General features: G+C 61.6%; 1 protein-coding gene across 1 annotated transcript; it reads left to right on the top strand.

Annotated features, from left to right (window-relative positions):
* Nucleotides 1-6,540: 6,540 nt before the first annotated feature.
* On the top strand, nucleotides 6,541-24,727 carry RTN4RL2 (reticulon 4 receptor like 2). Its single transcript, XM_070472925.1, has 3 exons — nucleotides 6,541-6,906; nucleotides 14,956-15,434; nucleotides 23,369-24,727. Exons 1-3 carry the CDS (start codon nucleotides 6,876-6,878, stop codon nucleotides 24,116-24,118), a joined length of 1,260 nt encoding a protein of 419 aa, XP_070329026.1. The 5' UTR covers nucleotides 6,541-6,875; the 3' UTR covers nucleotides 24,119-24,727.
* The last annotated feature ends 45 nt before the right edge of the window (nucleotides 24,728-24,772 follow it).

Here is a 24,772-nt window from a genome sequence, read left to right as displayed (position 1 = left end):
GCTGCGCCGCGCACCGCGAGGGCTGACTCGCGTCCTCCTCCCCAGCGGCGGCCCCGCAGCTCAGCCACCTTTGCCGAGGGCCCCCTCTGGGCCGCGCTGAGCCGGGCGCACGAAGCAGGCGCAGTCAAGGACGACACGGAGCTCACTCCCGCCGGAAAGGGAGGCTCTCTCCACCGGGAAGCGCGCTCCCGCAGACGCAGTGGGACAGCCTGCTTTTTCTTTGAATAATTGTGTTCACTTGTTTGGCCGTGCTGGGCCTCCGTCACTTTTCTGGCGTTGGGGGTGGGGGGGCGGGCTCTCGGCCGCGTGGGCTCCAGAAGTTTCTGCACGCGGCCTCAGTCGTTGCGGCTCCCGGACACTGAACACAGGCTCAATGCGGGTGGTGCCCAGGCTTAGCTGCTCTGAGGCCCGTGGATCTTCCCAGACCAGGGATCGAACCTGAGCCAGCAGGGACGCGGGACTCAGCCTTCTAACCGAGAGAGCTGCAGGGAGCCAATACTCGGGCTGTTGCTCGGGAGTGGCCCGGAGCATCACGAAGGAAAGTCAGACTCACACAGACCTGGATTCAGAGCCTGACTCCAGGCTTCTTTGTCATGACACCTCTGATGAAGCCATGTGACCGCTTGGTCCAGCGGCCCTTAATCCTTCTAAACAGAGGCTCGGGTACCATAGGCTGGCAGGGTACCCCCAGCCTCTTACCACACTGGTATTGTTCTGTCGTGTTCTTCAAAAGAACCTGACATTGGACGCCAAGTTCAAGTTTAGAATGACCGACTTCTCGGAGGTCTGTACAGAAATACAGCCAACTCCTCTTCTCCCCAAACACAGCTCCATCCCAAGCCAGGGGCCTCACCCAGATGCATGGGCATATTCCTCTTACATGTCCAAGCTCCACCCACAGCCCGTCCAAACAGCTGCCTCCTAGCCAACCTACGGGTACACACAGGGGCGTAAAGGTAGATGGGAGAAGCTGCCCACACAGGTACTGGAAGTAGGCTCGGGTCATTTGATCGGGAGATTCCAGGGCTCTGGATACCCAAAGCATGGTCTCAAAGGAGGATCCAGGCAGTTCTCTTGTGGCCCCGCGGTCAGGATTCCAGGCTTTCACTGCGATGACCTGGGTTCAATCCCTGGTTAGTGAACTGAGTTCCTTAAGTCAACGGCACAGCCAAATAAATAACTAATAAAAAATAAAAGGGGAACGCAGACTCTCTGAGGACACAACCGCTTAGTTTCTGGAACTTTTTCCCCCATGGAAGGATGCTGGCTGGAGGAGGACCACAGGAAAACACTCCAGTGCACGAGACCCAGAGCAAGCCCCTTCCCGCCCCGATCGAAAAGTAGTACCACCTCTCCGAGTTTGTATCTCCATCTGTGTAAAGTGGATATCAATAGACTCCCGTTCCACTGAGCTGCTCTGAATCTTAAATGAGCCAGTGCACATAAATTCATGGCACGAAGCAAGTAGTTAGTAAAGGCCAGTTAGCACAAATGATGGAGACGGACAGAGACCCTAGAAACGAAGCAGGGGCGAGGGCATCCTCTGGCACCTCGCCCTTTAAGCGCGTCTCGTTCCTGTGTTCTCCCTGTTTGACTTGTTTTATGTGTTTATTGGCTGCACGGGGTCTTCGCTGAGGGTTGCGGCTTTCCCAGTTTCGGTGTGCGGACTCTAGCATGCACAGGCGCAGTAGCTGTGCCGCCACGTGGGGAGTCTTGGTTCCCGCGCTAGGGATGGAACCCACACCCCCTGCATTGAAAGGCAGATTCCTAACCTCCGGACCAGCAGGGCAGTCTCCTTGTCTCCTGTTTCAGAAAGGACCCCTGTCCCCAGCACGCAGGCAGAGGAGGACGAGGGACTCATTGGCAAGGGGTCTGGGTGCCAAGGGCAGGGGCAGCTGTTTCTCCCTGCCTCCAAAGTACGCGCTCACCAACCGCTGATCACCGACAGGGTCGGGGCAGGCCTGGCAGCCAGCGGGAGTGCCTGGGGGAGTGGGGTCTGAGGGATCCCTAGAAATTCTAACCTTCCTCTGGGGCCCCTGTCACACCCCAAGGGCTGGACAAGATGGGGGCAGCATGGAATCTAGCTCAGAGGCTTCATTTTCAGTAGCTTCTGATTCCAGAGTCACAGAGGTGGGGTGTCACCCAGTCATGCCTTTGCGAGACTTCTCAAGGGTACTGAGTCCAAGATGCACCTTTTGAAAGAAGGAGCCGGAAGCCCAGAGACAATAGCAGTCTGTCCCACATTACACAGCCATTCAGAGGCAGGGTCCGGGCTAGAACCCAAGACTCCTAACCCAGACTCCAGGTCTGGTTTGCCTTCATCACACTGGGCAGACGACCCTGGTCTGCGGCTGGGGCAGGCGGAGAGGCGGTCAGACACGTGGGGTGGGACATTCTAACTAAGAACTGACTCTCAGACTCGGCTCTGCCACTGGGACCTCTGAGATTTCAGGTCATAACTTTGCTGCCTGCCCCTAAAATGCAGCATCTATGTCTTCCAGTTGCTGTTAGGCTAAACAAGAAAATTAATACGAACATTATTAGCATTTATGGAGCATAGGGTCAGGCTCTCTGTTAGGTTCTTTCATGCCTTGTCTCATTTGATCCTTAAACAACTCGATGAGCTGGGAACTGCTACTCTTTTCCTTGTTGTTGTTCAGGTGCTAAGTCGAGTCTGACTCTTTGTGATCCCATGGATTGCAGCAGGCCAGGTTCCCCTGATCTTTGTTTTCCATTAATGTATTAATTTGGTTAATTTTTGGCTATGCTGGGTATTTGAGCTTTCTCCAGCTACAGCAAGCGGGGGTCTACCCTCCTGCTGCAGTGTGTGGGCTTCTGATCATGGTGGCTTTTCTTATTGCAGAGCACAGGCTCAAGGCTTAGTTGCCACGAGGCATGTGGCATCTCTCCTGACCAGGGATTCAACCCGTGTGTCCCCGGCATCGGCATAGGCATCGGCAGGCAGATGCTTAACCACTGGACCACCAGGGAAGTTCCGTGAACTACTATTGCTTGCTGCCGTCCTCCACCCCCATTGTTCGGAGGAGGAAATGGAAGCTTAGGAAATTTTAACTGCTAGCCCAAGGTCATCTAGCTGTGGCCACAGCAGAGCCAGGAGGTGAACCCAGCAAAGCTCTGCTCTTGACCACTGAGCCAGCCCACCTTGTAGGCCCACCAACCAACAAGCATCCTACAGGGAGGTTGCCAGATAAGTGGAGAAGAAGAACCAGCGAAGTTCCCTGAACTCACCAGACGGAACTGCCCAGAAGGAAGAGGGGACTCTGGGGGTCACACTGAGAGTTGGGCCGATGTTGATAGGAGGGCACTCTTGATGAAGTCAACACCCATCTAGTCTGTGTCCGTGTCCTGCTCCTTCTACGCGACCTCCCAGGTCTCCACCCAGGGAACCCTCCTTCTCAGGGAAAGCCCATCCATCAGCTGCTTTGCTTGAGCTCCTGGGCATCCCTTGGGGCTGCAGATCCGCCTAAGGCCACCAGAGGGCGGGCCAGCTCTGTGCCAAGGCGCGGACACAGCACCCTGCAGAGCCCTGCCTGGTGCCCGGAAGACGCCCCCTTTTCACTTTGCCCCGAGGGCCATCAGCCTGGGCCTGCCCAGTGACTCAGTAGGCAAAGAATCTGCCTGCAAGGCGGGAGACCCGGGTTCCATCCCAGGGTGGGGAAGACCCCCCTGGAGGAGGAAAATGGCAACACACTCATGGAAAATCCCATGGACAGCGGAGCCTGGTGGGCTACTCATCCAAAGGGTCGCAAAGAGTCAGACACCACTGAGAAACTAAGCATGCATACCCACATCAGCTTCCATCCCTTAGATCCCCAAACCTCTAACTGCAGAAGTTTAGTTCAATGAGACACGGTGTCTAATTCTATTGAGATAAGACCTTCAGGATCACCACCCAAACAGTAACGACAACAGCTGCCACCCCCAACACGGGGCAGAACCTCATTTCACCTTGACTCGCTGGAGACTTCCTGGTAAACCGAAGCTTAACTGTGAGTGGTATAATCCCATTATACAGACGAGGAAACTGAGGCCCCAGGAAAAGGAAGGCATTCCCTTTGGGTCACCCAGAGGACTCTGGTCTTCTGGAAGAGTTGTTTCCAATTTCCCGCCTGTCTGTAGGAGAGGCTGGGGGTTGGGGGGTAATGCCCAAGGGAAAGGAGGAACAAGGGGTGGAAAGCTTTCCTGGGAAGATGGTATTTCCTGTAAATTGAGACCCCCACCGCCCACCCACGCGCCATTCATCCATCCGACCTGTTCATTGAGCACCTGCTGGGGATGCAAAGATGGATGGGGCGAATTTCCTGCCCTCACAAAGCAGGCGGTCTAGTTGGGGAAAGTGGTGAGTCAGCAGGTAATTATAGACAACCGACGCCTGGGTAGTGGGGTAGTGAGCACAGGGAATGTGCATCGACTGGGACACACCCAAGTTCGGGGTGTCTCTTGGGGCTCCCAGGCAGGGATCATTGGCAGGGGCGCCCCCTTTCCTGCGAGTCACCCTGGGATGGGGGCTCCCCTCCCAGCTCGGGGACCCGCTTGTGTCGGAGGTCCCAGGCCCCCCCCCCCCCAACCACCCCCTCTCCAAGAGCGCTGAACCCAGGACCGATGACAGCGCACACCTGAGTCAGCCCGCCGCCCACCCGCCCCTCTGCGTCTGTCTCCGCCTCGTGTGATATTTCGCTCCCGGGAGCCAGCCCCACCGCGCTCCGGAGGCAGCTCGGCAAACAAACCCAGCGACAGATTGTGCCGCGGCTCATTCCGGGGAAGGCCGCCAAATCCCACCCTGCTACCCCCAACACTCCCTCCCCGCCACCCCCTGCTGGCCCCCCTCCCGGGCGCGGGCGCTCCGCGGGGTGGGCCCCGGGACGCGCAGGGACCCTGCTTTCTAGAGATGGGCGGGGGGAACAGGGCCCCGGGGCCGTCCCTCGGCACTCCCACCCCACTCGAAGGCTGAGACGCGAGGAGAGGGCATTTAGATGTTGGGAGCCCGGGAAGGGCAGACAATGGAGCCAACGGGGGGCGGGGGGGGGGCGCCCGAGCGCAGAGGGTCAAGAGCACTGGGAGCCCGCGACTGAAACCGGGCGGAAAGGGAGCTGGGAGACAGAGAGACACGAGACCCAGAGATGGAGAGACAGGGGGTCAGGAGGACCGGAGGCGAGCGACAGACACACGGACAGAAAGAGGCAGACGCGGAAAGGGAGGGAGAGAGAATGGAGAGGGGAAGGGTGGGAGGGGACGGAGTTTGGGACCGTGAAATGTGAATGAGTCGGGGGAGACAGGAGAGGAATCGGATGGGAACGAGGGAAGGATGAGATTACGGTTGGAACAGAGAGCAAGGAAAGATGAAATCAGCATTTATAGAGCGCCGACTGTATGCCAGGCGCTAAGCTGTTGTTCTGGCCCGGGAGGGAGAGGAGCCCGGCGGACCGCCGAGGGCATCTGTCGCTCGGTCACGGGCGGTGCTGTCCAGGACGCCTGCGGGTCCTGCGCCGCCCGCCCGGGGCGTACGCGCCGCGCTCACAGCCCCAGCCCGACCTGCGGCCCCGAAACGGCGACCCCGAGGGCCCCCCACCCATCCCGTGCCGGGGCGCTCCCGAGTTCCGGGTGCCCTTCTCCCTGGAGCAGCTGAAGGCCGGGGTGAACCCCACCGCCGCCTTTATGAGAAGATGCTTCGGTGTCGGCCCCGCAGGGATCGCCCCGAACGAGGCCATGAGGGGCGCTCAGGGTCCAGAAGAGGTCGGAATGCACCCCTCTTGAGAAGGAAGTCCGCGCGAGGGTTCCATCGCCCTCTCGGAGGAGACCCGGGCGCACCCAAACTTGCCCCGCTTGCGAGCACATCAAGGGGCGTACACACGCCAGGGCACACACAACCCTGCCACCCCGTCCTCAAGCTCGCTTGCGCCAAACTCCCTCGGCCCCAGGTTCCCCAGCCGCGCTCACCCGCAAGCGGGCGGACACCCGGCGACCCATCGGTTCGCCCACTCAGGTGCCCGGGCCAGCCCCCGCCACCGGCCCCTACGGAAGATCACGTGCCAGCCCTATCACACCTGCACAAGTATCCTGGCTCGCGCGCTCTCACGTGCCCCGGAGCTTGCACCCACTGACACTGTTCTTACACACTCAGGGCTCGGGGTCTGGGAACAGAAGAGAAGGTGGAATCTCGGAGTTCTCCCGGAGGGAGGAGCGTCCGAGGCCTGCGCTTAGGGGCCCGGGGCTGCGCGAGGTGGGGGGAGGTGACCCAGGAGCCCTTCGGGAGAGTTGGGGTGCGGGGGAGAACTGGGCGAGTCCACAGGGTTCCCGAACACGACCGCACCACCTCAGGCGGGGATTCCTCCACCAGCGGGGCGCGGCGAGAGCGATCGAACACAGCCCTCCCGGCCCGCCAGGCAAGGGAGGGGGCCGGACTGCCGGGGGCGGGGGAGCCGCTCCGCCTCCTGGCGGCCAGGCAAGGGTTAAGCCGGCAAGCCCGGAGACGAGGGAGGAGCCAGCGAGCGCCGGGAGGAGGCGGTGGGAAGAGCAGCCTCTCCGTCCGCACTCTCGCTCGGCGAGCGGCCGGGGCGCGCGGACCGACGGACGGACGGGGACGGGCCCGCGCGCTGCCTGCACTCCCGGGGGCGCGGGCCCCGGGCGTCGACGGCCAGCCCCAGCCTTCCGCGCCCCGCCGCGCCCCGTCGGGGCCGATGGCTGCTCCCGAGGCTCGCAGCCCGCGGGGCGCGGGGTAGACCGCCGCGGCCCGGCCACGCCGCGCGGGGCCCTCCCGGAGCCCCGCGGGGTCCCCCGCCGTCCGTCCGGCAGGCTCGGGGAGCCCGTGGAGGCGCCCTCCCCCCACCGCCCCCTCCCCTGAGCGTCGCGACAAGATGCTGCCCGGGCTCGGGAGCCTGCTGCCAGGTAGGGACCCCCGCGGGCGGAGGGAAGCCGGGCGCCCGGGCCCCCAGGGCGGGCGGGTGGGGGGCGGCCTGGGGGGGATGGGGGGAGCACGCAGCCCCGGGCCCCGCCCCCGCCCCCGGAGCCCGCCGGGGTGGGCGAGCGGCTCGTGAGCGAGGGGAGACCCGGGCCGGGGCGGGGAGGTGCTCCGGTCCCGCCATCCCGGCCCCACCTGCTCCGGGCGATGCTGAGGACTCCGGGCGGCCGGGCAGCGCCGACTCAGCAACTTCTGGCGCCCGGTGCCTCAGCACTTTCCAGTCGCCGGGGGGACGGGGGCTGAGAGCAGGGCGCAGTCTGGGAGGGTCGGGGGCGCGGGGGGCGGGGGAGACCCCAACGGCCCGCCCCGATAGGACAGCGGAGGGCGCTACAAAGGGCATCTCTCCACGGACGGTGTGGCCGACCGACCAGGGTGTGGGCCAAGGACCGGGGGCTGGGCTGGGGTGGGAAGGGGCTGGCAGCGAGGGGCAGGCAAGGAGCAGCCAGAGATGGAGAGGGGTCCGCGGAGGGCGGCAGGGAGGAGGCGGAAGAAAGGTTAGACGGGGAAAGCTGGGAGGACAGGGGAACCCCGGTGAGGACGGAGGGGGTGCGGGGAGAGGGGAGGGCGGGTCAGGGGCGAGGGGGGCAGACCACTAGGGTCCGGGCCGGCTCCTGGTGGTGGGAGGGACGAGAATGCGCTGAGGACTGCGATCTAGGGATGCCGAGGGCGCGGGGAGTGAGTGAGCAGACAGCCCGCGAGCGGAGGAGGACCGGGTGGTGGACAGAGGTGCGGGGTCAGGGACAGGAGACCGTGAGCTCCAGGCTTGGGTTTGGGAAACCAGCGGGGAGAGGCGGTCGGGGTTCGTCAGGACCGGGCCGAGGACTGGGAAGGGCCGAAAGGAAGGAGGCAGAGGGACGAGAGAGAGAGACAAAGAGACTTCTGGTGAGCACGTCCACGTGGGGAGCCCTCCATTTCCAAAGCGCCTGCCCATCACACCGCTCTTCGCAGGGAGTGGCCGGCGGGCCAGCCCCCCGCCCTTGGCTCTGCGCTCCGTGCTCTGGGGGGTGGGGGGGGTGAGGGGGTGGGCAGCTGTGAGGGGGATTTGGGGGAGACACAGGCGTGGGGTGGCAGCCTCCAGGGGTGGGCGCCCTGGCTGACCGCACGCTGCCATTTATATCTCTGGGCTCCGCCGGCCGCCGTCGGAGGAGGAGGAGGATTCTGCCGTCTCCGCCACCACGGCGGCTGCTTATTTCGGGGTGTTACATTCTGGCGGGGTGAGAAGCTGTTTGCGGCGACTCTAAACCTCCGGCACCTGCGCCAGTGCCTCTCAGGCCCCTACGTCACGCCATCGCCTCCCACTTCCTCGGCCCCTACCCCCTCAGCATCTGCCCGGCAGGCCCCAGCCCTTCCCAACCTTTTCTGGTGTCAGAACCCCAGGCCTGGACTCCCTTCCCAGGGAGCATTTTCCCTGGGGCCACTCTTCCCCGCCTCCTCCTCCAGTTTGTTCTCTCCCAGCGATTTCTGGACCCAAGGGTGACTCCTGGGCAGAGAACTTTGGGAGCCTTGATGCCCCAGGGCGATGGCCTGGCGTCCTTGACGATGGGCCCGCGGTGAATGGATCATTTCTGGCTCTGGGCCCCTCTGCCTTCCGGGATCAATGCCATGTTCCGATCTCTCTCTGTTCCCTCCCCTGGTCAGTTCTGGCCTCATCTTCTGGACACGGGGCCTCTCTTCCCGCCTCTGGATGGGATGTCACCTCAAACAACCAGAGCCTGGAGCCCAGGGAGCCAAAGTTGCAGAGAGCCGGGTCCTCCCTTCGCCTCGACCCTAAACAGGCAAACAGAAGCGGCGTCATTGCTGGCCCGGCCTTGTGCACCTGGGCGCAATTTCTATGCTCTCTTTCCCCAAGCCCAGCAGCTCTCACATGCAGGGGTGGCTTCCGTGGCTGACATGGGATCTCCCAGAGAAAGGTCAGAGAGTCCCTTTAGACAGGGACTCGCGCCATCCAGGTTCCACCTTGTACCAGCTGCATGACCCGAGGCAACGCATTTCACGTTTGAGAGCCTCCCTGTCCTCACTTGCAAATAGGGGCCCAGAATCTTGATCTCACAGGGGCGATGCTGTGTTGATTCTGTGCACAAAGATGTGTCCGAATGCTGTGGCTGGCACACAGTAGGTGTTCAGTCACAGATGGTTTCTGCCCATCGCTGCTCTACGCTCCCCTGCAACTCAAGCATCACCTACCTACTGACTTCAGGGAAAAATGAAACAGAAAAGATGAGATGAGCAGAGAGGGTGAGGGGAGCTGCTGGAATGGGCTTTCCTTGGCCCAGATAGTGGGGAGGGGTCAGATGGAGCTTTGGAGAAAGGGGCTGATGGCAGACTGAGATTCGGGTGCGGGCCTGGGCCGCTCACTGATGGCGTGGCCACTGAGATAAGGGATCAGCCCCTGATGGCTGACGAGGTGTACGCCATTCCTGCTCTGAGACTCTTGTGCCTCTCACCGCGGTCCTCACCAGGCATTCACGATGGGGCTGGGAGTGGACCTGTGGTCCTTTGGGGGGAGAAGGCGGGGCCTGGGGCGGATGGAGTCCTGGTGGGGAGAGGCAGGGGGCGGGAAGGGGGGTGGTGAGGAGACCTGCAGGCAGGGGCTGCGGGGGTGGGGGGGGCTGCGGGGGGGGCGGAGGAAGGCAGCGCTCACCAGGCCCCGGGGGCAGAGAAGCCCAGAGCCCCCAAGCCTCCCCTGTGCCTGGCTTCCAGTGTGAGCCGCAGCCTGAATTATGGATGAGGCTCCTTGGGTTTCAGCTGCCTTGCATGGCGGCGGCCAGGGCCAGAAATGGCAACAGAGTCACTGTTAGGGCAGCTGTCACGGAGGCCCCCAGCCCAGGGCCCTGCATCAGAGAGGCTGCAGGGAGGGGGGCCAGGATGATGGGGGCGACGAGGGCCGGCAGGGGGGCGGGGAAGTGTGGGCTAAAGGGACTGAGGGGGCCCTGCTGACCCCGCCCCCCACCCCACCCCAGGCTGGAGGAGACCCTGGTGCCCGGGACCGCTCGGACTCTGGAGCACTCTGGAACCGCGGGCCGTCTCTCCCGGGGGTTCTCTGTTCCCTCTATCCCCCCCCCCATTCTCTGGAGGTTCTGGGGGAACAGTCGGCCTGGAGGCTGGGGAAAGAGCTCCTTAATCCTCGGGGATGGGGGGGTTGGGGGGGTGGCGGCTTTCTGAACACACACTCTTCGAGGTGATGGATCAGCCGCAGGATTAAGGGCTCAGAGAGGGATTTGGCTTTCTCTGGTGTCGAGTCCTTGGGGAAGGGAGCTGGAGGGGGACCCCACCAGGAAGGGAGCGGCCCTGGCCGGCCACAGGGGGACCCTCCGCTCCGGTGCTCGCCAGCTGCTCTGCCGTGTGACCTTGGCCCAGTCACTGGGCCTCTCGGAGCCATGGCAGGCAGGTCAGCAGAACCAGAACCTGAAACCGGATGAGCCTGGAGGGCTGCCCGGCTCTGAGCGCCGCTGTCTTGAGCCCCAAAACTCAGCCCTCCTGAAACCCTCCCCCGGGCTCCCACCCCTGCCTGGTGGGGCTGAGGGGCGAGAGACGTGCCCCTGCAGCCCACGTGGCTCCCAGAAACCCCGGGAGGAGAGAGTGATCGTGAAACGCCGCTCGGGGGAGGGGTGAGAAGGGCCAGCAGCGCGGAGGTGGTGTGAACGAATGGAACAGCGGCGGCTGTGTCACTGAGTATTACATCACACCCGGCCCACACACGCACGGGGCCCGGCACTCACATACGCGGGGGGCCGCGGGCACACGCCTGCACGCTCACGGGGGGCCGGGCGCCGGGGACAACCGCGCCTTTGCAGTCCTCCAGGGAGGAGGTTCCTCCAAGCATCCTTGACGTTGGCGCCGCGCACGCGGTCTGTGTGCCACCCTGGGCATGCGCCGTGTGCCACCCCGAGTGCTCGCCATGTGCCACCCCGTGTGTGCGCTCCGTGTGCCACCCCGTGTGTGCGCGCCGTGTGCCACCCCATGTATGTGTGCCACCCCAAGTGCGCGCCGTGTGCCACCCCATGTGTGCGCTGTGTGCGTGCCGTGTGCCACCCCGTGTGTGCGTGCCGTGTGCCACCCCGTGTGTGCGTGCCATGTGCCACCCCGTGTGAGCGCCGTGTGCCACCCCGTGTGTGCATGCCGTGTGCCACCCCATGTGTGTGCTGTGTGCACTCTGTGTGCGTGCCGTGTGCCACCCCGAGTGTGAGCGCCATGTGCCACCCCATGTGTGCGCTCCGTGTGCCACCCCGTGTGTGCGCGCCGTGTGCCACCCCCAGGTGTGCGTGCTGTGTGCCACCCCATGTGTGAGCGCCGTGTGCCACCCCGAGTGTGCGTGCCGTGTGCCACCCCGAGTGTGAGCGCCATGTGCCACCCCATGTGTGCGCTCCGTGTGCCACCCCGTGTGTGCGCGCCGTGTGCCACCCCGTGTGTGCGCGCCGTGTGCCACCCCCAGGTGTGCGTGCCGTGTGCCACCCCATGTGTGAGCGCCGTGTGCCACCCCGAGTGTGCATGCCGTGTGCCACCCCGTGTGTGCACTGTGTGCGCGCCATGTGCCACCCCGTGTGTGAGCACCGTGTGCCACCCCGTGTGTGCATGCCGTGTGCCACCCCGTGTGTGCGTGCCGTGTGCCACCCCGTGTGTGAGCGCCGTGTGCCATCCCATGTGTGAGCGCCGTGTGCCACCCCATGTGTGAGCGCCATGTGTGATCCTGAGTGCATGCCATGTGCCACCCCGTGTGTGAGCGCCATGTGCCATCCCGTGTGTGCGTGCCGTGTGCCACCCCGTGTGTGCGTGCCGTGTGCCACCCCGTGTGTGAGCGCCATGTGCGATCCCGAGTGCATGCCGTGTGCCACCCCGTGTGTGCGTGCTATGTGCCACCCCGTGTGTGAGCGCCGTGTGCCACCCCATGTGTGAGCGCCATGTGCGATCCCGAGTGCATGCCGTGTGCCACCCCGAATGTGCATGCCGTGTGCCACCCCGTGTGTGCGCTGTGCGCGCGCCATGTGCCACCCCGTGTGTGAGCACCGTGTGCCACCTCGTGTGTGCATGCCGTGTGCCACCCCATGTGTGAGCGCCGTGTGCCACCCCGAGTGTGAGCGCCATGTGCGATCCCGAGTGCATGCCGTGTGCCACCCCGAGTGTGCATGCCGTGTGCCACCCCGTGTGTGAGCGCCGTGTGCCACCCCGTGTGTGAGCGCCATGTGCGATCCCGAGTGCATGCCGTGTGCCACCCCGAGTGTGCATGCCATGTGCCACCCCGTGTGTGAGCGCCGTGTGCCACCCCGTGTGTGCGTGCCGTGTGCCACCCCGTGTGTGAGTGCCATGTGCGATCCCGAGTGCACGCCGTGTGCCACCCCGTGTGTGAGTGCCGTGTGCGATCCCGAGTGCACGCCGTGTGCCACCCCGAGTGTGCGTGCCATGTGCCACCCCGTGTGTGCGTGCCGTGTGCCACCCCGGGTGTGAGTGCCGTGTGCGATCCCGAGTGCACACCGTGTGCCACCCCGTGTGTGCGTGCCGTGTGCCACCCCGTGTGTGAGCGCCATGTGCGATCCCGAGTGCATGCCGTGTGCCACCCCGTGTGTGAGCGCCATGTGCGATCCCGAGTGCATGCCGTGTGCCACCCTGAGTGTGCATGCCATGTGCCACCCCGTGTGTGAGCGCCGTGTGCCACCCCGTGTGTGTGTGCCGTGTGCCACTCCTTGTGTGAGTGCCGTGTGCGATCCCGAGTGCACGCGTGTGCCACCCCAAGTGTGCGTGCCGTGTGCCACCCCGAGTGTGCGTGCTGTGTGCCACCCCGTGTGTGCGTGCCTTGTGCCACCTCGTGTGTGAGTGCCGTGTGCGATCCCGAGTGCACGCCGTGTGCCACCCCGTGTGTGTGTGCCGTGTGCCACCCCGTGTGTGCGCGCCGTGTGCCACCCCGTGTGTGAGCGCCATGTGCAATCCCGAGTGCATGCCGTGTGCCACCCCATGTGTGAGCGCCATGTGCAATCCCGAGTGCATGCCGTGTGCCACCCTGAGTGTGCATGCCGTGTGCCACCCCGTGTGTGAGTGCCGTGTGCCACCCCGTGTGTGCGCCGTGTGCCACCCCTTGTGTGAGTGCCGTGTGCGATCCCGAGTGCACGCCGTGTGCCACCCCAAGTGTGCGTGCCGTGTGCCACCCCGAGTGTGCGTGCTGTGTGCCACCCCGTGTGTGCGTGCCGTGTGCCACCCCGTGTGTGAGTGCCGTGTGCAATCCTGAGTGCACGCCGTGTGCCACCCCAAGTGTGCGTGCCGTGTGCCACCCCGTGTGTGAGCGCCGTGTGCCACCCCGAGTGTGTGCCGTGTGCCACTCCGTGTGTGCGTGCCATGTGCCACCCCGTGTGTGAGTGCCGTGTGCGATCCCGAGTGCACGCCGTGTGCCACCCCGAGTGTGCGTGCCGTGTGCCACCCCGTGTGTGAGCGCCGTGTGCCACCCCGAGTGTGCGTGCCGTGTGCCACCCCGTGTATGTGCTCCGTGTGCCACCCCAAGTGCGCACCGTGTGCCACCCCGTGTGTGCACTGTGTGCACTCTGTGTGCGTGCCATGTGCCACCCCGGGCCCAGAAGTGCTCCATGTACAGAGCACCTCGCTCACACATGCCATCACACCTCTGACACCAGGGGTCACCGGCAGGCAGGGACCCCCTCAGACTCTCCCGACAACCCCAGGGCCCAAGATCTCAGGTCCTTGGGTCCAAGGGAGTGGGTCCTTACCTTCCGAGCTCTAGCACACTGTCTGGAGCAGACGGTGCCCTTTACCCCGTGCCAGAGAATGAGCACTTGGCTTCTGGGGGCTGCAAAACCTGCCAGAAGAAAATCCCGAGTCACCGGGAAGCCAGGATCAAGGGCAGAGGTCAAGGTGGTTCCAGAGCTTCCTCAGCTGCGGTGAGGGTCAGAAGGCCAGGGTCAGGGTGGGAGAGGGGCCCACAGCCCTGCTGGTGCTCGGGGGTGTGGGCGTCTAGACGCGACTCTTTAGCGCCCAATCCCCTGGGCCTGCCTCTCCATCTGAATCATAGCCAAGTTTCAAGAGTTACTTTGAAAAAAAAAAATTTTAAGTGACTTTGAAGGAGAGGAGCCTGGGGTGTAAAAAGTGAGGTTCCTGGGCTGTCCCCCTCGGGGTGCTGATTCTGCCCAGGCAGGGCCCAGAAGTGGCATTCCTTCAGGACACCCCACTCCTATTCTCCTGCAGATGGCTGCTGGCCCCAGGGAGAGGCCCACGGTCACCAGGGGGCCTTAGACTCACAGAGGGTCTTGGTTTAGCGCCACCTGTTCCCCATGGGGTCAGTTTTTCTTCCCAGGTGATACTGGCAGTGATGTCTGGAGACCTTCTCGTTCTCGTAAGAGAGGAGGAATGTTACACATCTAATGCGGAGAGGACAGGGAAGCTGCTAAAGCCCCGTATAGCCGCCATCCCCAGCCTTTTTGGCACCAGGGACAGGTTTCGTGGAAGACTGTTTTTACAGGGACCAGGCGAGGGGGTGGTCCGGGGATGATTCAAGCGGGTTAGGTTTGTCGTGCACTTTATTTCTGTTATTGTTTCATCAGTTCCACTTCAAATCATCAGGCATTAGGTCCTGGGGTGGGGAACCCCTGCTGTATAGAACGTCATATAGGACCGCCCCCCACCCCCAGACCACAAAGCAGTGTGGTCAACACTTAGAGTCACCGTCAGACCCACCACAGTGAAAACCAGAATGGAAGTAGACAGCCGCTCATCAAACAACTTTCAACCCGTCAGAGTGTCCTCTGGGCATTTATTTTAATGTACCAGGAGGCTCCAAAAGCGGAAGTAGCCCAGAATCCGGGCCCCTCCAACCTAGGAAGGCAAGGCTCCCGGCCTCGGTCTCCTTAGGGGTAGGTGGGCAGGGTCTGTGGCTGGCACCCCCCCTGGTAGCCCGCCCAGAGCGCCCCGGGCCCAGGTCCCCTTCAGGGTAGGTGGGCGGGGTCTGCTAACCCCTCCGGCAACCCGTCTGCCCACAGGTCCACCGGCCTGCGTCCTGCTGCTCCTCCTGGCCGCAGCCCCTGCCGCCGCCCGCTGCCCCATGCTCTGCACCTGCTACCCGGCGCCGCCCACCGTGAGCTGCCAGGCCAACAACTTCTCGGCCGTGCCGCGGGCCCTGCCGCCCGGCACGCAGCGCCTCTTCCTGCAGAACAACCTCATCACCGCGCTGCGGCCCGGCTCCTTTGGGCCCAGCCTGCTTACCCTGTGGCTCTTCTCCAACAACCTCTCGGCCATCTACCCGGGCACCTTCCGCCACCTGCAGGCGCTCGAGGAGCTGGACCTGGGCGACAACCGGCACCTGCGCTCGCTGGAGCCCGACACCTTCCAGGGCCTGGAGCGGCTGCAGTCGCTGCACCTCTATCGCTGCCAGCTCAGCAGCCTGCCCGGCACCATCTTCCGCGGCCTGGTCAGCCTGCAGTACCTCTACCTCCAGGAAAACAGCCTGCTCCACCTACAGGTGAGCGCCCGGCTCTGCGGCCGCGGACGTGGGGGGCCTCCGCCTCGCCTCTCTCCCTGGGACCCTTCCTGCCTCCAGCCCAGCGCCGCCAGCGCCTCCGCGTCCCGGCCCCTCCCTCCCTCCGCGTCCCGGCCCCTCCCTCCCCCCCCACCCCGTGTCCCAGCCCCTCCCTCATGTCTCACCCCCTCCCCCCGTGTCCCACCCCCTCCCCCCGTGTCTCACCCCCTCCCCCCGTGTCCGACCCCCTCCCCCGTGTCTCACCCCCTCCCCCCGTGTCCGACCCCCTCCCCCCGTGTCCCAGCCCCTCCCCCCGTGTCCCGGCCTCTCCCCTGTGTCTCGGCCCCTCCCTCCGTTTCTCAGCATCTCCCTCCCTTCTGAAGGTTTCTGCTCGTCCCACTTGGTCCAGGGCCTTCCTTTGTCCCTTCCGTCTTTCTCTGCGCCCCCACTGCCCCGTCTGACTCCTCTGTCTGTCTGTCCCTGCGGCCCCTCTCCTCTTGCTCACGGACTCGCCGCCCCCGTCTGTCTGCCTCTGCCTCTTCTGTCTGTCTCCTTCACGCGCCCACTCCAAACACCCCCCCCACGTCTGTCTGGGTGGAGGTGTGTGTCTCTTCCCATGATCTCTCCTCTCCCCCTTGCCTCCGGCGGACTCTGCCTTTTCGCGGGCAGTGCCGCCCGAGGGGCATCGTGGCGGCTTTCCTCGCCCACCCGTACGCCCTCCCACATCACAGGCAGCGGGGCGCGGAGGGCGGAGCCACTACAGCTGCCACCCCGCAGGAGGCTCCCGCTCACTGGGTGCGGAGACCAGGGGAACCCCTACCCTGCCTAGATCCCATCCCCCCAAACCTACTGTCTCAGCGCAATGGGAGAAGGAGACAAGAAAGGGTAATGAGCTGTGAAGTAGCTGGGAAATGGATACTCAGAAAAACGGAAGGAATAACAGTAATGGTTATTTATTGTTATTATTATTGATCTAAATATTGTTCACTGTTGTTCTTATGCTGACTGTCTGACAGTCAAGTCCTCCCACTGTTTCCCCAGGAAGCAATAACAGACCCTCCAAACCATCCGAGGAGAAAATCCTCCCTTTCGGTTTCAGGCCTCTGGATTTCCAACTGCGACCCTCTCCCCCCACCCACCTGGACGGCCCTTCTCCCTCCCCACCCCCAGCTGGGGCCTGACTGCTCAGCCTGTGTGCATCTGATGCTGATAATGACAGTAACGCTAGCACTAATAATCCAACATTTATTGAACACCCAGTAAGTGCCTGGTGGTGAAAAAAGGGCAGTGAACAAAACCCAGGAAACTCCTGCCTTTGTGCAGAGCACCCTAGGGGCAGGGAGAAAGAGGAAGTAAAATAGATAGTACAGTGGCGAAATATGCTGTGTTTTATTCTTACTATATGTGCTGTGCTGAGTTGCTCAGTCCTGTCTGACTCTTTGTGACCTCATGCACTGTAGCCCGCCAGGCTCCTCTGTCCATGGGATTCTCCAAGCCAAGGATACTGGAGTGGGTTGCCATGCCCTCCTCCAAGGAATCTTCCCAACCCAGGGATTGAACCCAGGTCTCCCGCATTGCAAGCATAACTATTGCATAAATAATGATAGTAATAGCCCACAAGCCCTCAGCCTAGGGGCTCAGCTGTAAAGAAAGCAGCTGCCATGGCAGGAGACCCGGGTTCGATCCCTGGGTCAGGAGGATCCCCTGGAGAAGGAAATGACAACCCACTCCAGCATCCTTGCCTGGGATCCCGTGGACAGAGGAGCCTGGCGGGCTACAGTCCATGGGGTCACAAACAGTTGGACAGGACTGAGTGACTGAACAACAAGCCATTAGGGGGTACACTAAGTGTGGGGTGCTGTGCTGAGGACTTTACAGGCATCAGCCCTGTCATTTACAAGTGTGTGACGTGTATAACCTCCCCGGGCCTCAGTTTTCCCATCTGTAAAATTGGGGTAGTCATAGCATCCATCTCCTAGGGATTTGAGAAGCGTTAAGTGCATGAATAATTTGTAAAGCACTTGAGATGGTGCTTGGCATACGGTAAGCATGCTATAAATGCTTGTTAAGATACTATTTTAAAAAGAGAAACCCGCCTCATTGAATGCTGGTCTTGGTGAAATGGCTCATCTTGGGCCCTATCCTGAAGATATGGGTCAACTTCAAGGATTCTGCTGAGACCATGAGTGGGTGCCAGAACACTCCTTTTTTTTTTTTTCCTTCCTAACTTGGCACCTCATGGTTTCCAAAGTGTGCTCAGTCACCTCATCTCATTTCTGCAGCCCTGCTGGGGGACTGCTCACACCTCCTTAAGATAAGGAAGCTGAGACTGAGGGTCCCAAAGACTTTGTCCCAAAGTCTGGTAAACACTGACCTTGTGCTTGGGGACTGACATGTTCTCAGCATCACAGGCCTCACAGCAAGCGGGGAGCGGGGACATAGAATGAAGTTTCTGAGGCTGCACCACCAGAAAGACCCGGTGGCACTTGAACCCTCATGATCTGATGACATTTCAGGCCATTTTCATCACTCAGAACGCTCCACGGGGGTCCGACCAGGTGCGGGGGGTGGGGGGGGGCACATAAGAACAGCAGAGTGGGCTCATTTCTGAAAGCACCTGCTTTAGAAACTGCCAGACCAGAATGGAAATCCGGCCTCACATGTGACTTTGGACAAATCACTCAACCTGTCTTCACGTCCATGTCCATTTCCTCTCTGGCAATCATGATAGTACTTAACCACATCAGTACTGATCTAAGAAGTTCTGTAAGGATTAAAATGTAGGGAATTCCTTGGCAGTCTAGTGCTTAAGACTTAGCGCTACCCTTCAAGGGGCACAGGTTTAATCCCTGGTGGGGTATTAAGATCCCTCGTGACGTGCTGCAGCCAATAAATAAGAGAAAATAAAATTTAGCACAGGGCCACATCAATGTATGGGCACTATCATTATTATTGTTGTTAATTATTACTACTGTGGCACCCCACTCCAGTACTCTTGCCTGGAAAATCCCATGGATGGAGGAGCCTGGTAGGCTGCAGTCCATGGGGTCGCGAAGAGTCAGACATGACTGAGCGACTTCACTTTCACTTTTCACTTTTCTGCATTGGAGAAGGAAATGGCAACCCACTCCAGTGTTCTTGCCTGGAGAATTCCAGGGATGGGGTCGCACAGAGTCGGACACAACTGAAGTGACTTAGCAGTAGCAGTGTGAGAACCACTATTACTGAGACCCTGACCTCCTTATCAATATGTATCAGTTATGCCATGCAGGCTTTTTAAATGATCAAATCTTTTAATGATTAAATTTTTTTAATGATTAAAAAAGAGCTGGGTGTCTCTACCATCCAGTTGCACTCCAGCAGGTTAGGGAATCTAGGGTCAGCAGACCTGAGTTTGAATCCTCACTCTGTTATTTTCTGACTTGATTTCGGCAAGTTGCTGCCCCCCACTCTGAACCTCAGTTTTCCCATCTTTAAGATGGGAATAGTGAAAAGAATACCTTCCATCGACAGCTGTAAGAAGTCAGTGAATCCGTATTTGTAAAGTCCAGTGCTGAATCAGTTTGGTTTAGAAATGCCAGTTGGCAGTTTAGAAACTGCCAGACCAGAATGCAAATCCTGGCTCACGTGTGCCATCACAAATGGCAGATCAGGAATCCCAGGTCAGGAGCGACCTGGGCAGAGGCACCTTGAGGGGTGCTGGGCTCTTCTGAAATGGGGCGGGCCGGTTCTGTGGCCCCCTGGCATGAATGGCGCGGGCGTCGTGGGAAGGAAACACCTGGCCCCTCACAGACGGGAAGGAGGCAGCCCCTGCCTGTGAACGGCCGGGAGAAGCTAGCGGGGAGATGCCACAGGCAGGTGGGGCGCACGCGCGGGGTGAGGCGCCCAGGGCGCAGGCGCGACTCGCGATGGCGCCAGGGCTTCCCGGGGGTGGGGGGGCGCTCTGGTGGAGGGAAGAGGGCCGCCGCGTCTCAGGAGGGCGGTGGAGGTGGAAACGGGGTGGGGGGCTCGCCCGCGGCAGGCGCTTGCCGCACGGACACTCACGGAGCACACGCCAGGCTGTGTCCTGGGGTCAGACGTGAACAAGGACAGGGTACCTGCTCTCCCACAGTACCGCTCCGACTGGAGCCGAGCTGGGTGATAGAGACACCGACCCTTTTTTGAATCATTAGGGCAGCCTGCGTGGCACAAAAGAGCAGTCTTCCCATCAGGCAGATCTGACTTGCCCTGTGGCTTCGGGCAAGTTACTTAACCGCTCTGAGCCTCAACGGACCCATCCGTGAAATGGGGACAATGACCTAAACCCCAGGGGTCTGTTGTGAGGATTAAAGGGGGTGCTGCTTAAAAAGGGCTCCGCATGCCCAGTCCAGTGAAGTGAAGTGAAAGTCGCTCAGTTAGTCCCATTCTTTGTGATTCCATGAACTATATAGTCCGTGGAATTCTCCAGGCCAGAATACTGGAGTGGCTAGCCTATTCCTTCTCCAGGGGGTCTTCCCAAACAAGGGATCGAACTGGGATCTCTTGCATTGCAGACAGATTCTTTTCCCGCTAAGCCATCAGGGAAGCCCCATCCAGAGTAACCATTGTTTCCCCCATTCAATGGCTAAGGACCCCGAGGCTCGGAAAAGTTAAGGCATCCCGTCCAAGGTCGCTCAGCTCCTGAGCAGCGCAGCCTAGAATCGCCCCGGGTCTGGCTCAGTCCAGAGTGCAGCTGGAGGCCTGGCTCCAGAGTTCACGTCTGCACTTCATTCCCCACTGGCTGCTGCGCCCTAGGCCAGTCGCTTACTGTCTCCATCCCTCCCTCCCCTAATCTCTGAAAGGGGAAGGATAATGTTTTCTGCCTCACAGGGCTGTGAGGATCCGGTTACTACATGGGATCTGTGTAGCACAGAGCCTGGCACATGGTAAGCGCTCGGTTACTCAGCTGCTGACGCAAATGATGGTTCATGATAACCCGGCGTAGATGGGTGAAGCCATCCGTGGGGGTGCCTGGCACAGGGCAGACACTCAGCACAGCTTTGTTGAATGAATGAGGTACATTCCAGGACTCTCTTGCTCATTAATATCAGATGAGGATGGATCTTAATGATCAATGACCTCAAGTCCCCTGTTTCACCAACTGGGGTAAAGAAAAAAAAAAAAAACTGAGGCTCAGAGAGGTGCCTACAGCTGCCCAAGGTCACACAGCCCAGCAGCTGATTGGAGGCTGGACAGGGAGAGGCAAGGTTAAGAACAGGATGCTGACCAGGGAAGGGGGCAGGGATGCTGCGTTAAGATTCCAAATGGATGCAGAGAGCTGTGAACCGGCCCGGGGGGGGGGGGGGGGGGGGGGGTGGTGAGGGAAATGTGGTTTTTCCGAAATGGAAGAGGATGACTTTAGCAGATGCTCTCTGCCCAGAGGGAGGGGGTGAGAGAGAGGGTGGTGGGGGAGGGCGAGGGCTGTGAAAGTCAAGAGCTTATTAATGCACAGAGAACCGTTTTCACAGCGGGGAGGGGAAGGGCTGCATCTGAGAGCTGCAGCCTAGGATGTGGCAGTGGGATTTGGCAACAGCTTGGATGGGGTTGGGGGGTATGGACCCCCCCCCCCAGGCTGGATCTCAGAAAGGGCAGGGACAGGACTTTCAGGGGGAAAGACAAAGAGACCGGATTCAGGGAATTCTGTAACAGAATTCTGGGGCAGCGAGTCAAGGGTGCCTGAGTTCCCTGGGGTCTCTGAACTTGGGTCGCCCCTTCTGGACCTCCGGAAGCCCCCGAAATGCCCATCACCTCCGCTCCCTCTATACCCCTCCCTCCCATATCGATCCTCGGACCCGGCATCTCTGGGTGCATCTTACTCTTGCTGACGCTCCATTAAAAAGAGAAATGCTCATTAGGTGTTTGAGTGGAAGGCATGCAGCCCCCTCCCTGGATGAGCCGAGAAGAGAAGGACAAGGACACCAGGCCCCATTGGACTAGGGTCGAGGCCCCGGAGGGAGACCTGAGCCGGGCGGGGGGCGGGGCGGCGGCCGGGAGCCTCAAGGTGGAGGGGGGCGGATCTCGGTGCCGCCGGGAGGAGGGTTCTTGGCAGCCGCGGTTCCTGTAGCGGAGAGGGCGGAAGCCAGATGGGAGGGGGGCGAGACGACGCGGGAGCACAGGAAGGTGGAGGCGGGGGGGGGGGGGGGGGGGGGGGGGGGGGGGGGGGTGGGGTGGAGTCAGCGCCCGCCCCCCCACCCGAGAGCCTGAGACCGGGCGCCTGGCAGGGGGGTGGGGGGGAGCTGGGGGGTCATCTCAGTGGGAGAGCCACTGCCAGGAACCCGGAATCCAGGGGGAGCTGGCTTGAGGGTGGAGGAGGCTCCTGTCCCCCACAGCTAGACCCCTTGGGTCTGCGGACCACAGTGATGTCTTCCACAAGATGGGGGGAACCTCAGGACTGGGGCTCTGGTCCCCTCTGTGGCAAGCCCTTCATCTGTCTGGGTCTCAGAGCTCTCCTCTGTAAAAAAAAAAAGAAAAAAAGTAGGTTGGGCTGGTGCTCCCAGAAGCCACCACTCCCCAACCAGGTTGCCTATCACCAGTACTTCAGTGAACTGGCTCAAATATGGAGCCTGGCCCCCTGCTACTCCCCTCCATGCAGCATACCCACCCCTCCCCTCCTGGAACCACAGTTCAGGGCCCTTCCATCACTAACACCATCCGATTCAGAGACTCCCCAGCCTTGGGCAGGGGGCACAGACTGTCCCTGCAGGGTGGAGCTGGCATGGTCCCCTCAATGTCCCAGCCTAGTAGCAGAACTTCGGGCTCCAGGAAAGTCCTCTGTTAAAGGACGGGATGGAACCGAATTCTAACTAAGACCCTACTGTCATGTTGTTCTTGTTTACTAGCTAAAGTCACATCCAACTCTTCTATGACCCCATGAACTGTAACCCACCAGGCCGGGGTTCTCCAGGCAAGAATACTGGAGTGGGCTGCCATTTCCTTCTCCAGGGGATCTTCCTGACCCAGGGATCCAACCCTTGTCTTCTGCGTTGGCAGGTGGATTCTTTATCACTGACCACCCAGGAAGCCCCCACTGTCATAATAACCACCATTTATTGATGGTGGTCTGTGTGCCAACTGGGTACCACATGGTTACAGGATCTCATCTAATCCCCCCTCAGTCTGCTGAAAGAGTTGTTCTCTTGAGTTACACACACTGAGGAAACAGGCTAAATAACTTGCTGAAGGTAATGCAGCTGCAAAGAGGGCAAAGCTGCATTTGAACCCGGACTTCACCCATCTCATCTGCACGTGGATTGTCTTCTTTAAGGCTCAAAACAAACCTAGGAGGAGGTACACTCACCCCCATTTTACGGATGAGGAGACAGATTGCTGGCCAAGTTCACAATAATGGCTAACTCAGGCAATGCCCGCCCTATGTATTAATATATTAACACCTGTCGTTTCATTTAACCTCACATCTTACAGATGAAGGACTGAGTCACAGGGATACCGAGTGACTTGCTCAAGGGTCAGTTAGTAGTAGGGCCAGGATTTGGAATCAGGACGTCTGTAAGATGTGCAGATGAAATGAAACAAGGCAAATGCTCAACCAAATCGTAAGTTCCCGTCTCCAAGTGGGGCCCTCCCACCTGCAGCGTCTGCGTCACCTGGGAACTGGTGAAGACATGCAACATCTCAGCGCTCCCTGCCCCCCCACCCCTCCCCTACTGCAGACCTGTTGAATTGGAAACTTGGGGGGAGGCGCACAGGGCTCAGCGATCAGCAGGGGATTCTGATGCACCCCAAAGTTTTAAGAACGACATTGCTTTCCCCGCACAAGTAGGTTAGAGGAGGCAGGTTCGAACCCAAGACTCTAGAAGGCGGGCCCCTTCCTGTTCTGCCACGCTGCTCCCCGCGCTTCCCTGGCGTCCTCCGAGGGTCTCAGGCGCACTCACCCGTCTTCTCCCCCCACGCCCGCCCAGGATGACCTGTTCGCGGACCTGGCCAACCTGAGCCACCTCTTCTTGCACGGGAACCGCCTGCGGCTGCTCACGGAGCACGTGTTCCGCGGCCTGGGCAGCCTGGACCGGCTGCTGCTGCACGGGAACCGGCTGCAGGGCGTGCACCGCGCCGCCTTCCGCGGCCTCGGCCGCCTCACCATTCTCTACCTGTTCAACAACAGCCTGGCCTCGCTGCCGGGCGAGGCGCTGGCCGACCTGCCGGCGCTCGAGTTCCTGCGACTCAACGCCAACCCTTGGGCGTGCGACTGCCGCGCGCGGCCGCTCTGGGCCTGGTTCCAGCGCGCGCGCGTGTCCAGCTCCGACGTGACGTGCGCCTCGCCGCCCGAGCGCCGGGGCCGCGACCTGCGCGCGCTCCGCGAGGCCGACTTCCAGGCCTGCCCGCCCGCCGCGCCCACGCGGCCCGGGGGCCGCGCGCGCGCCAACAGCTCCTCCAACCACCTGTACGGGGTGGCCGAGGCCGGGGCACCGCCGGCCGACCCCTCCACCCTCTACCGCGACCTGCCCGCCGAGGACGCGCGGGGGCGCCCAGGCGGCGACGCGCCCACCGAGGACGACTACTGGGGCGGCTACGGCGGCGAGGACCGGCGGGGCGAGCAGACGTGCCCTGGCGCCGCCTGCCAGGCGCCCGCGGACTCCCGCGGCCCCGCGCACGCGCCCGGGCTCGCCGCCCCGCTGCTTTGCCTGATAATCCTGGCGCCCCACCACCTCTGACCGCGGTGCTGAGATTGAAGCGGCCGGCGTCTCCCGGCCCCCGACCCCCGCCCCTCACCCTCCGTCTCCAGTGCCCACCGCGGGCTGGCGGCCTGCCTTCTCCTCCCAGCGCCTCGCATCCCCAGGGACCCGGCCACCTCCCGGGTCGCCGGCTGATGGCAGCCCCCGGAGCGCACGTCTGGTGGCCCAGCCACGCGAAGCCATGGCTGGGATCTTCTCCCCACCTCCGGCCGTCAACCCGTGCCCATCCCGAGGCTGAGTGGGCACCCCGGGCCGCCGCGGACCCCGTCCCCCAGCGCCCGCGGTGGACTCAAGAGGGTCTTTGTCTGCAGAGCAGCGCCCACCAGCAGAGCCCTCGTATGCTCCGGGAAGGGCGCCGCTCTCAGGAGCCCTTTGGAGGGACGCCAGGCCAGCCCCAGGCCTCTGCTTATCCTCACCCCCTGCCTCAACTTCCCGACACTGGAGAAATACTTTTCTCCTAAGTCTACTCTGGACACTTTGAGGGTGCCTGGAGAGAAGGGTTCCTCTCCACCATGGCCCCTGTGTGGTGAAGATCAACAGACATTGTTTGGGGGGGAAAAAAGTTTATTAAAAAATTCTATTATTTTATCTCCTGTAAAGTTTATTGGCTCAGGATCTCAAAAGTGGGAGAAG

The sequence above is a fragment of the Odocoileus virginianus genome, chromosome 10, assembly GCF_023699985.2.
Source record: "Odocoileus virginianus isolate 20LAN1187 ecotype Illinois chromosome 10, Ovbor_1.2, whole genome shotgun sequence".
Lineage (NCBI taxonomy): Eukaryota > Metazoa > Chordata > Mammalia > Artiodactyla > Cervidae > Odocoileus > Odocoileus virginianus.
Note: the sequence above shows the minus strand (reverse complement) of the source record. Positions and strands in the feature narration are given on the sequence as shown.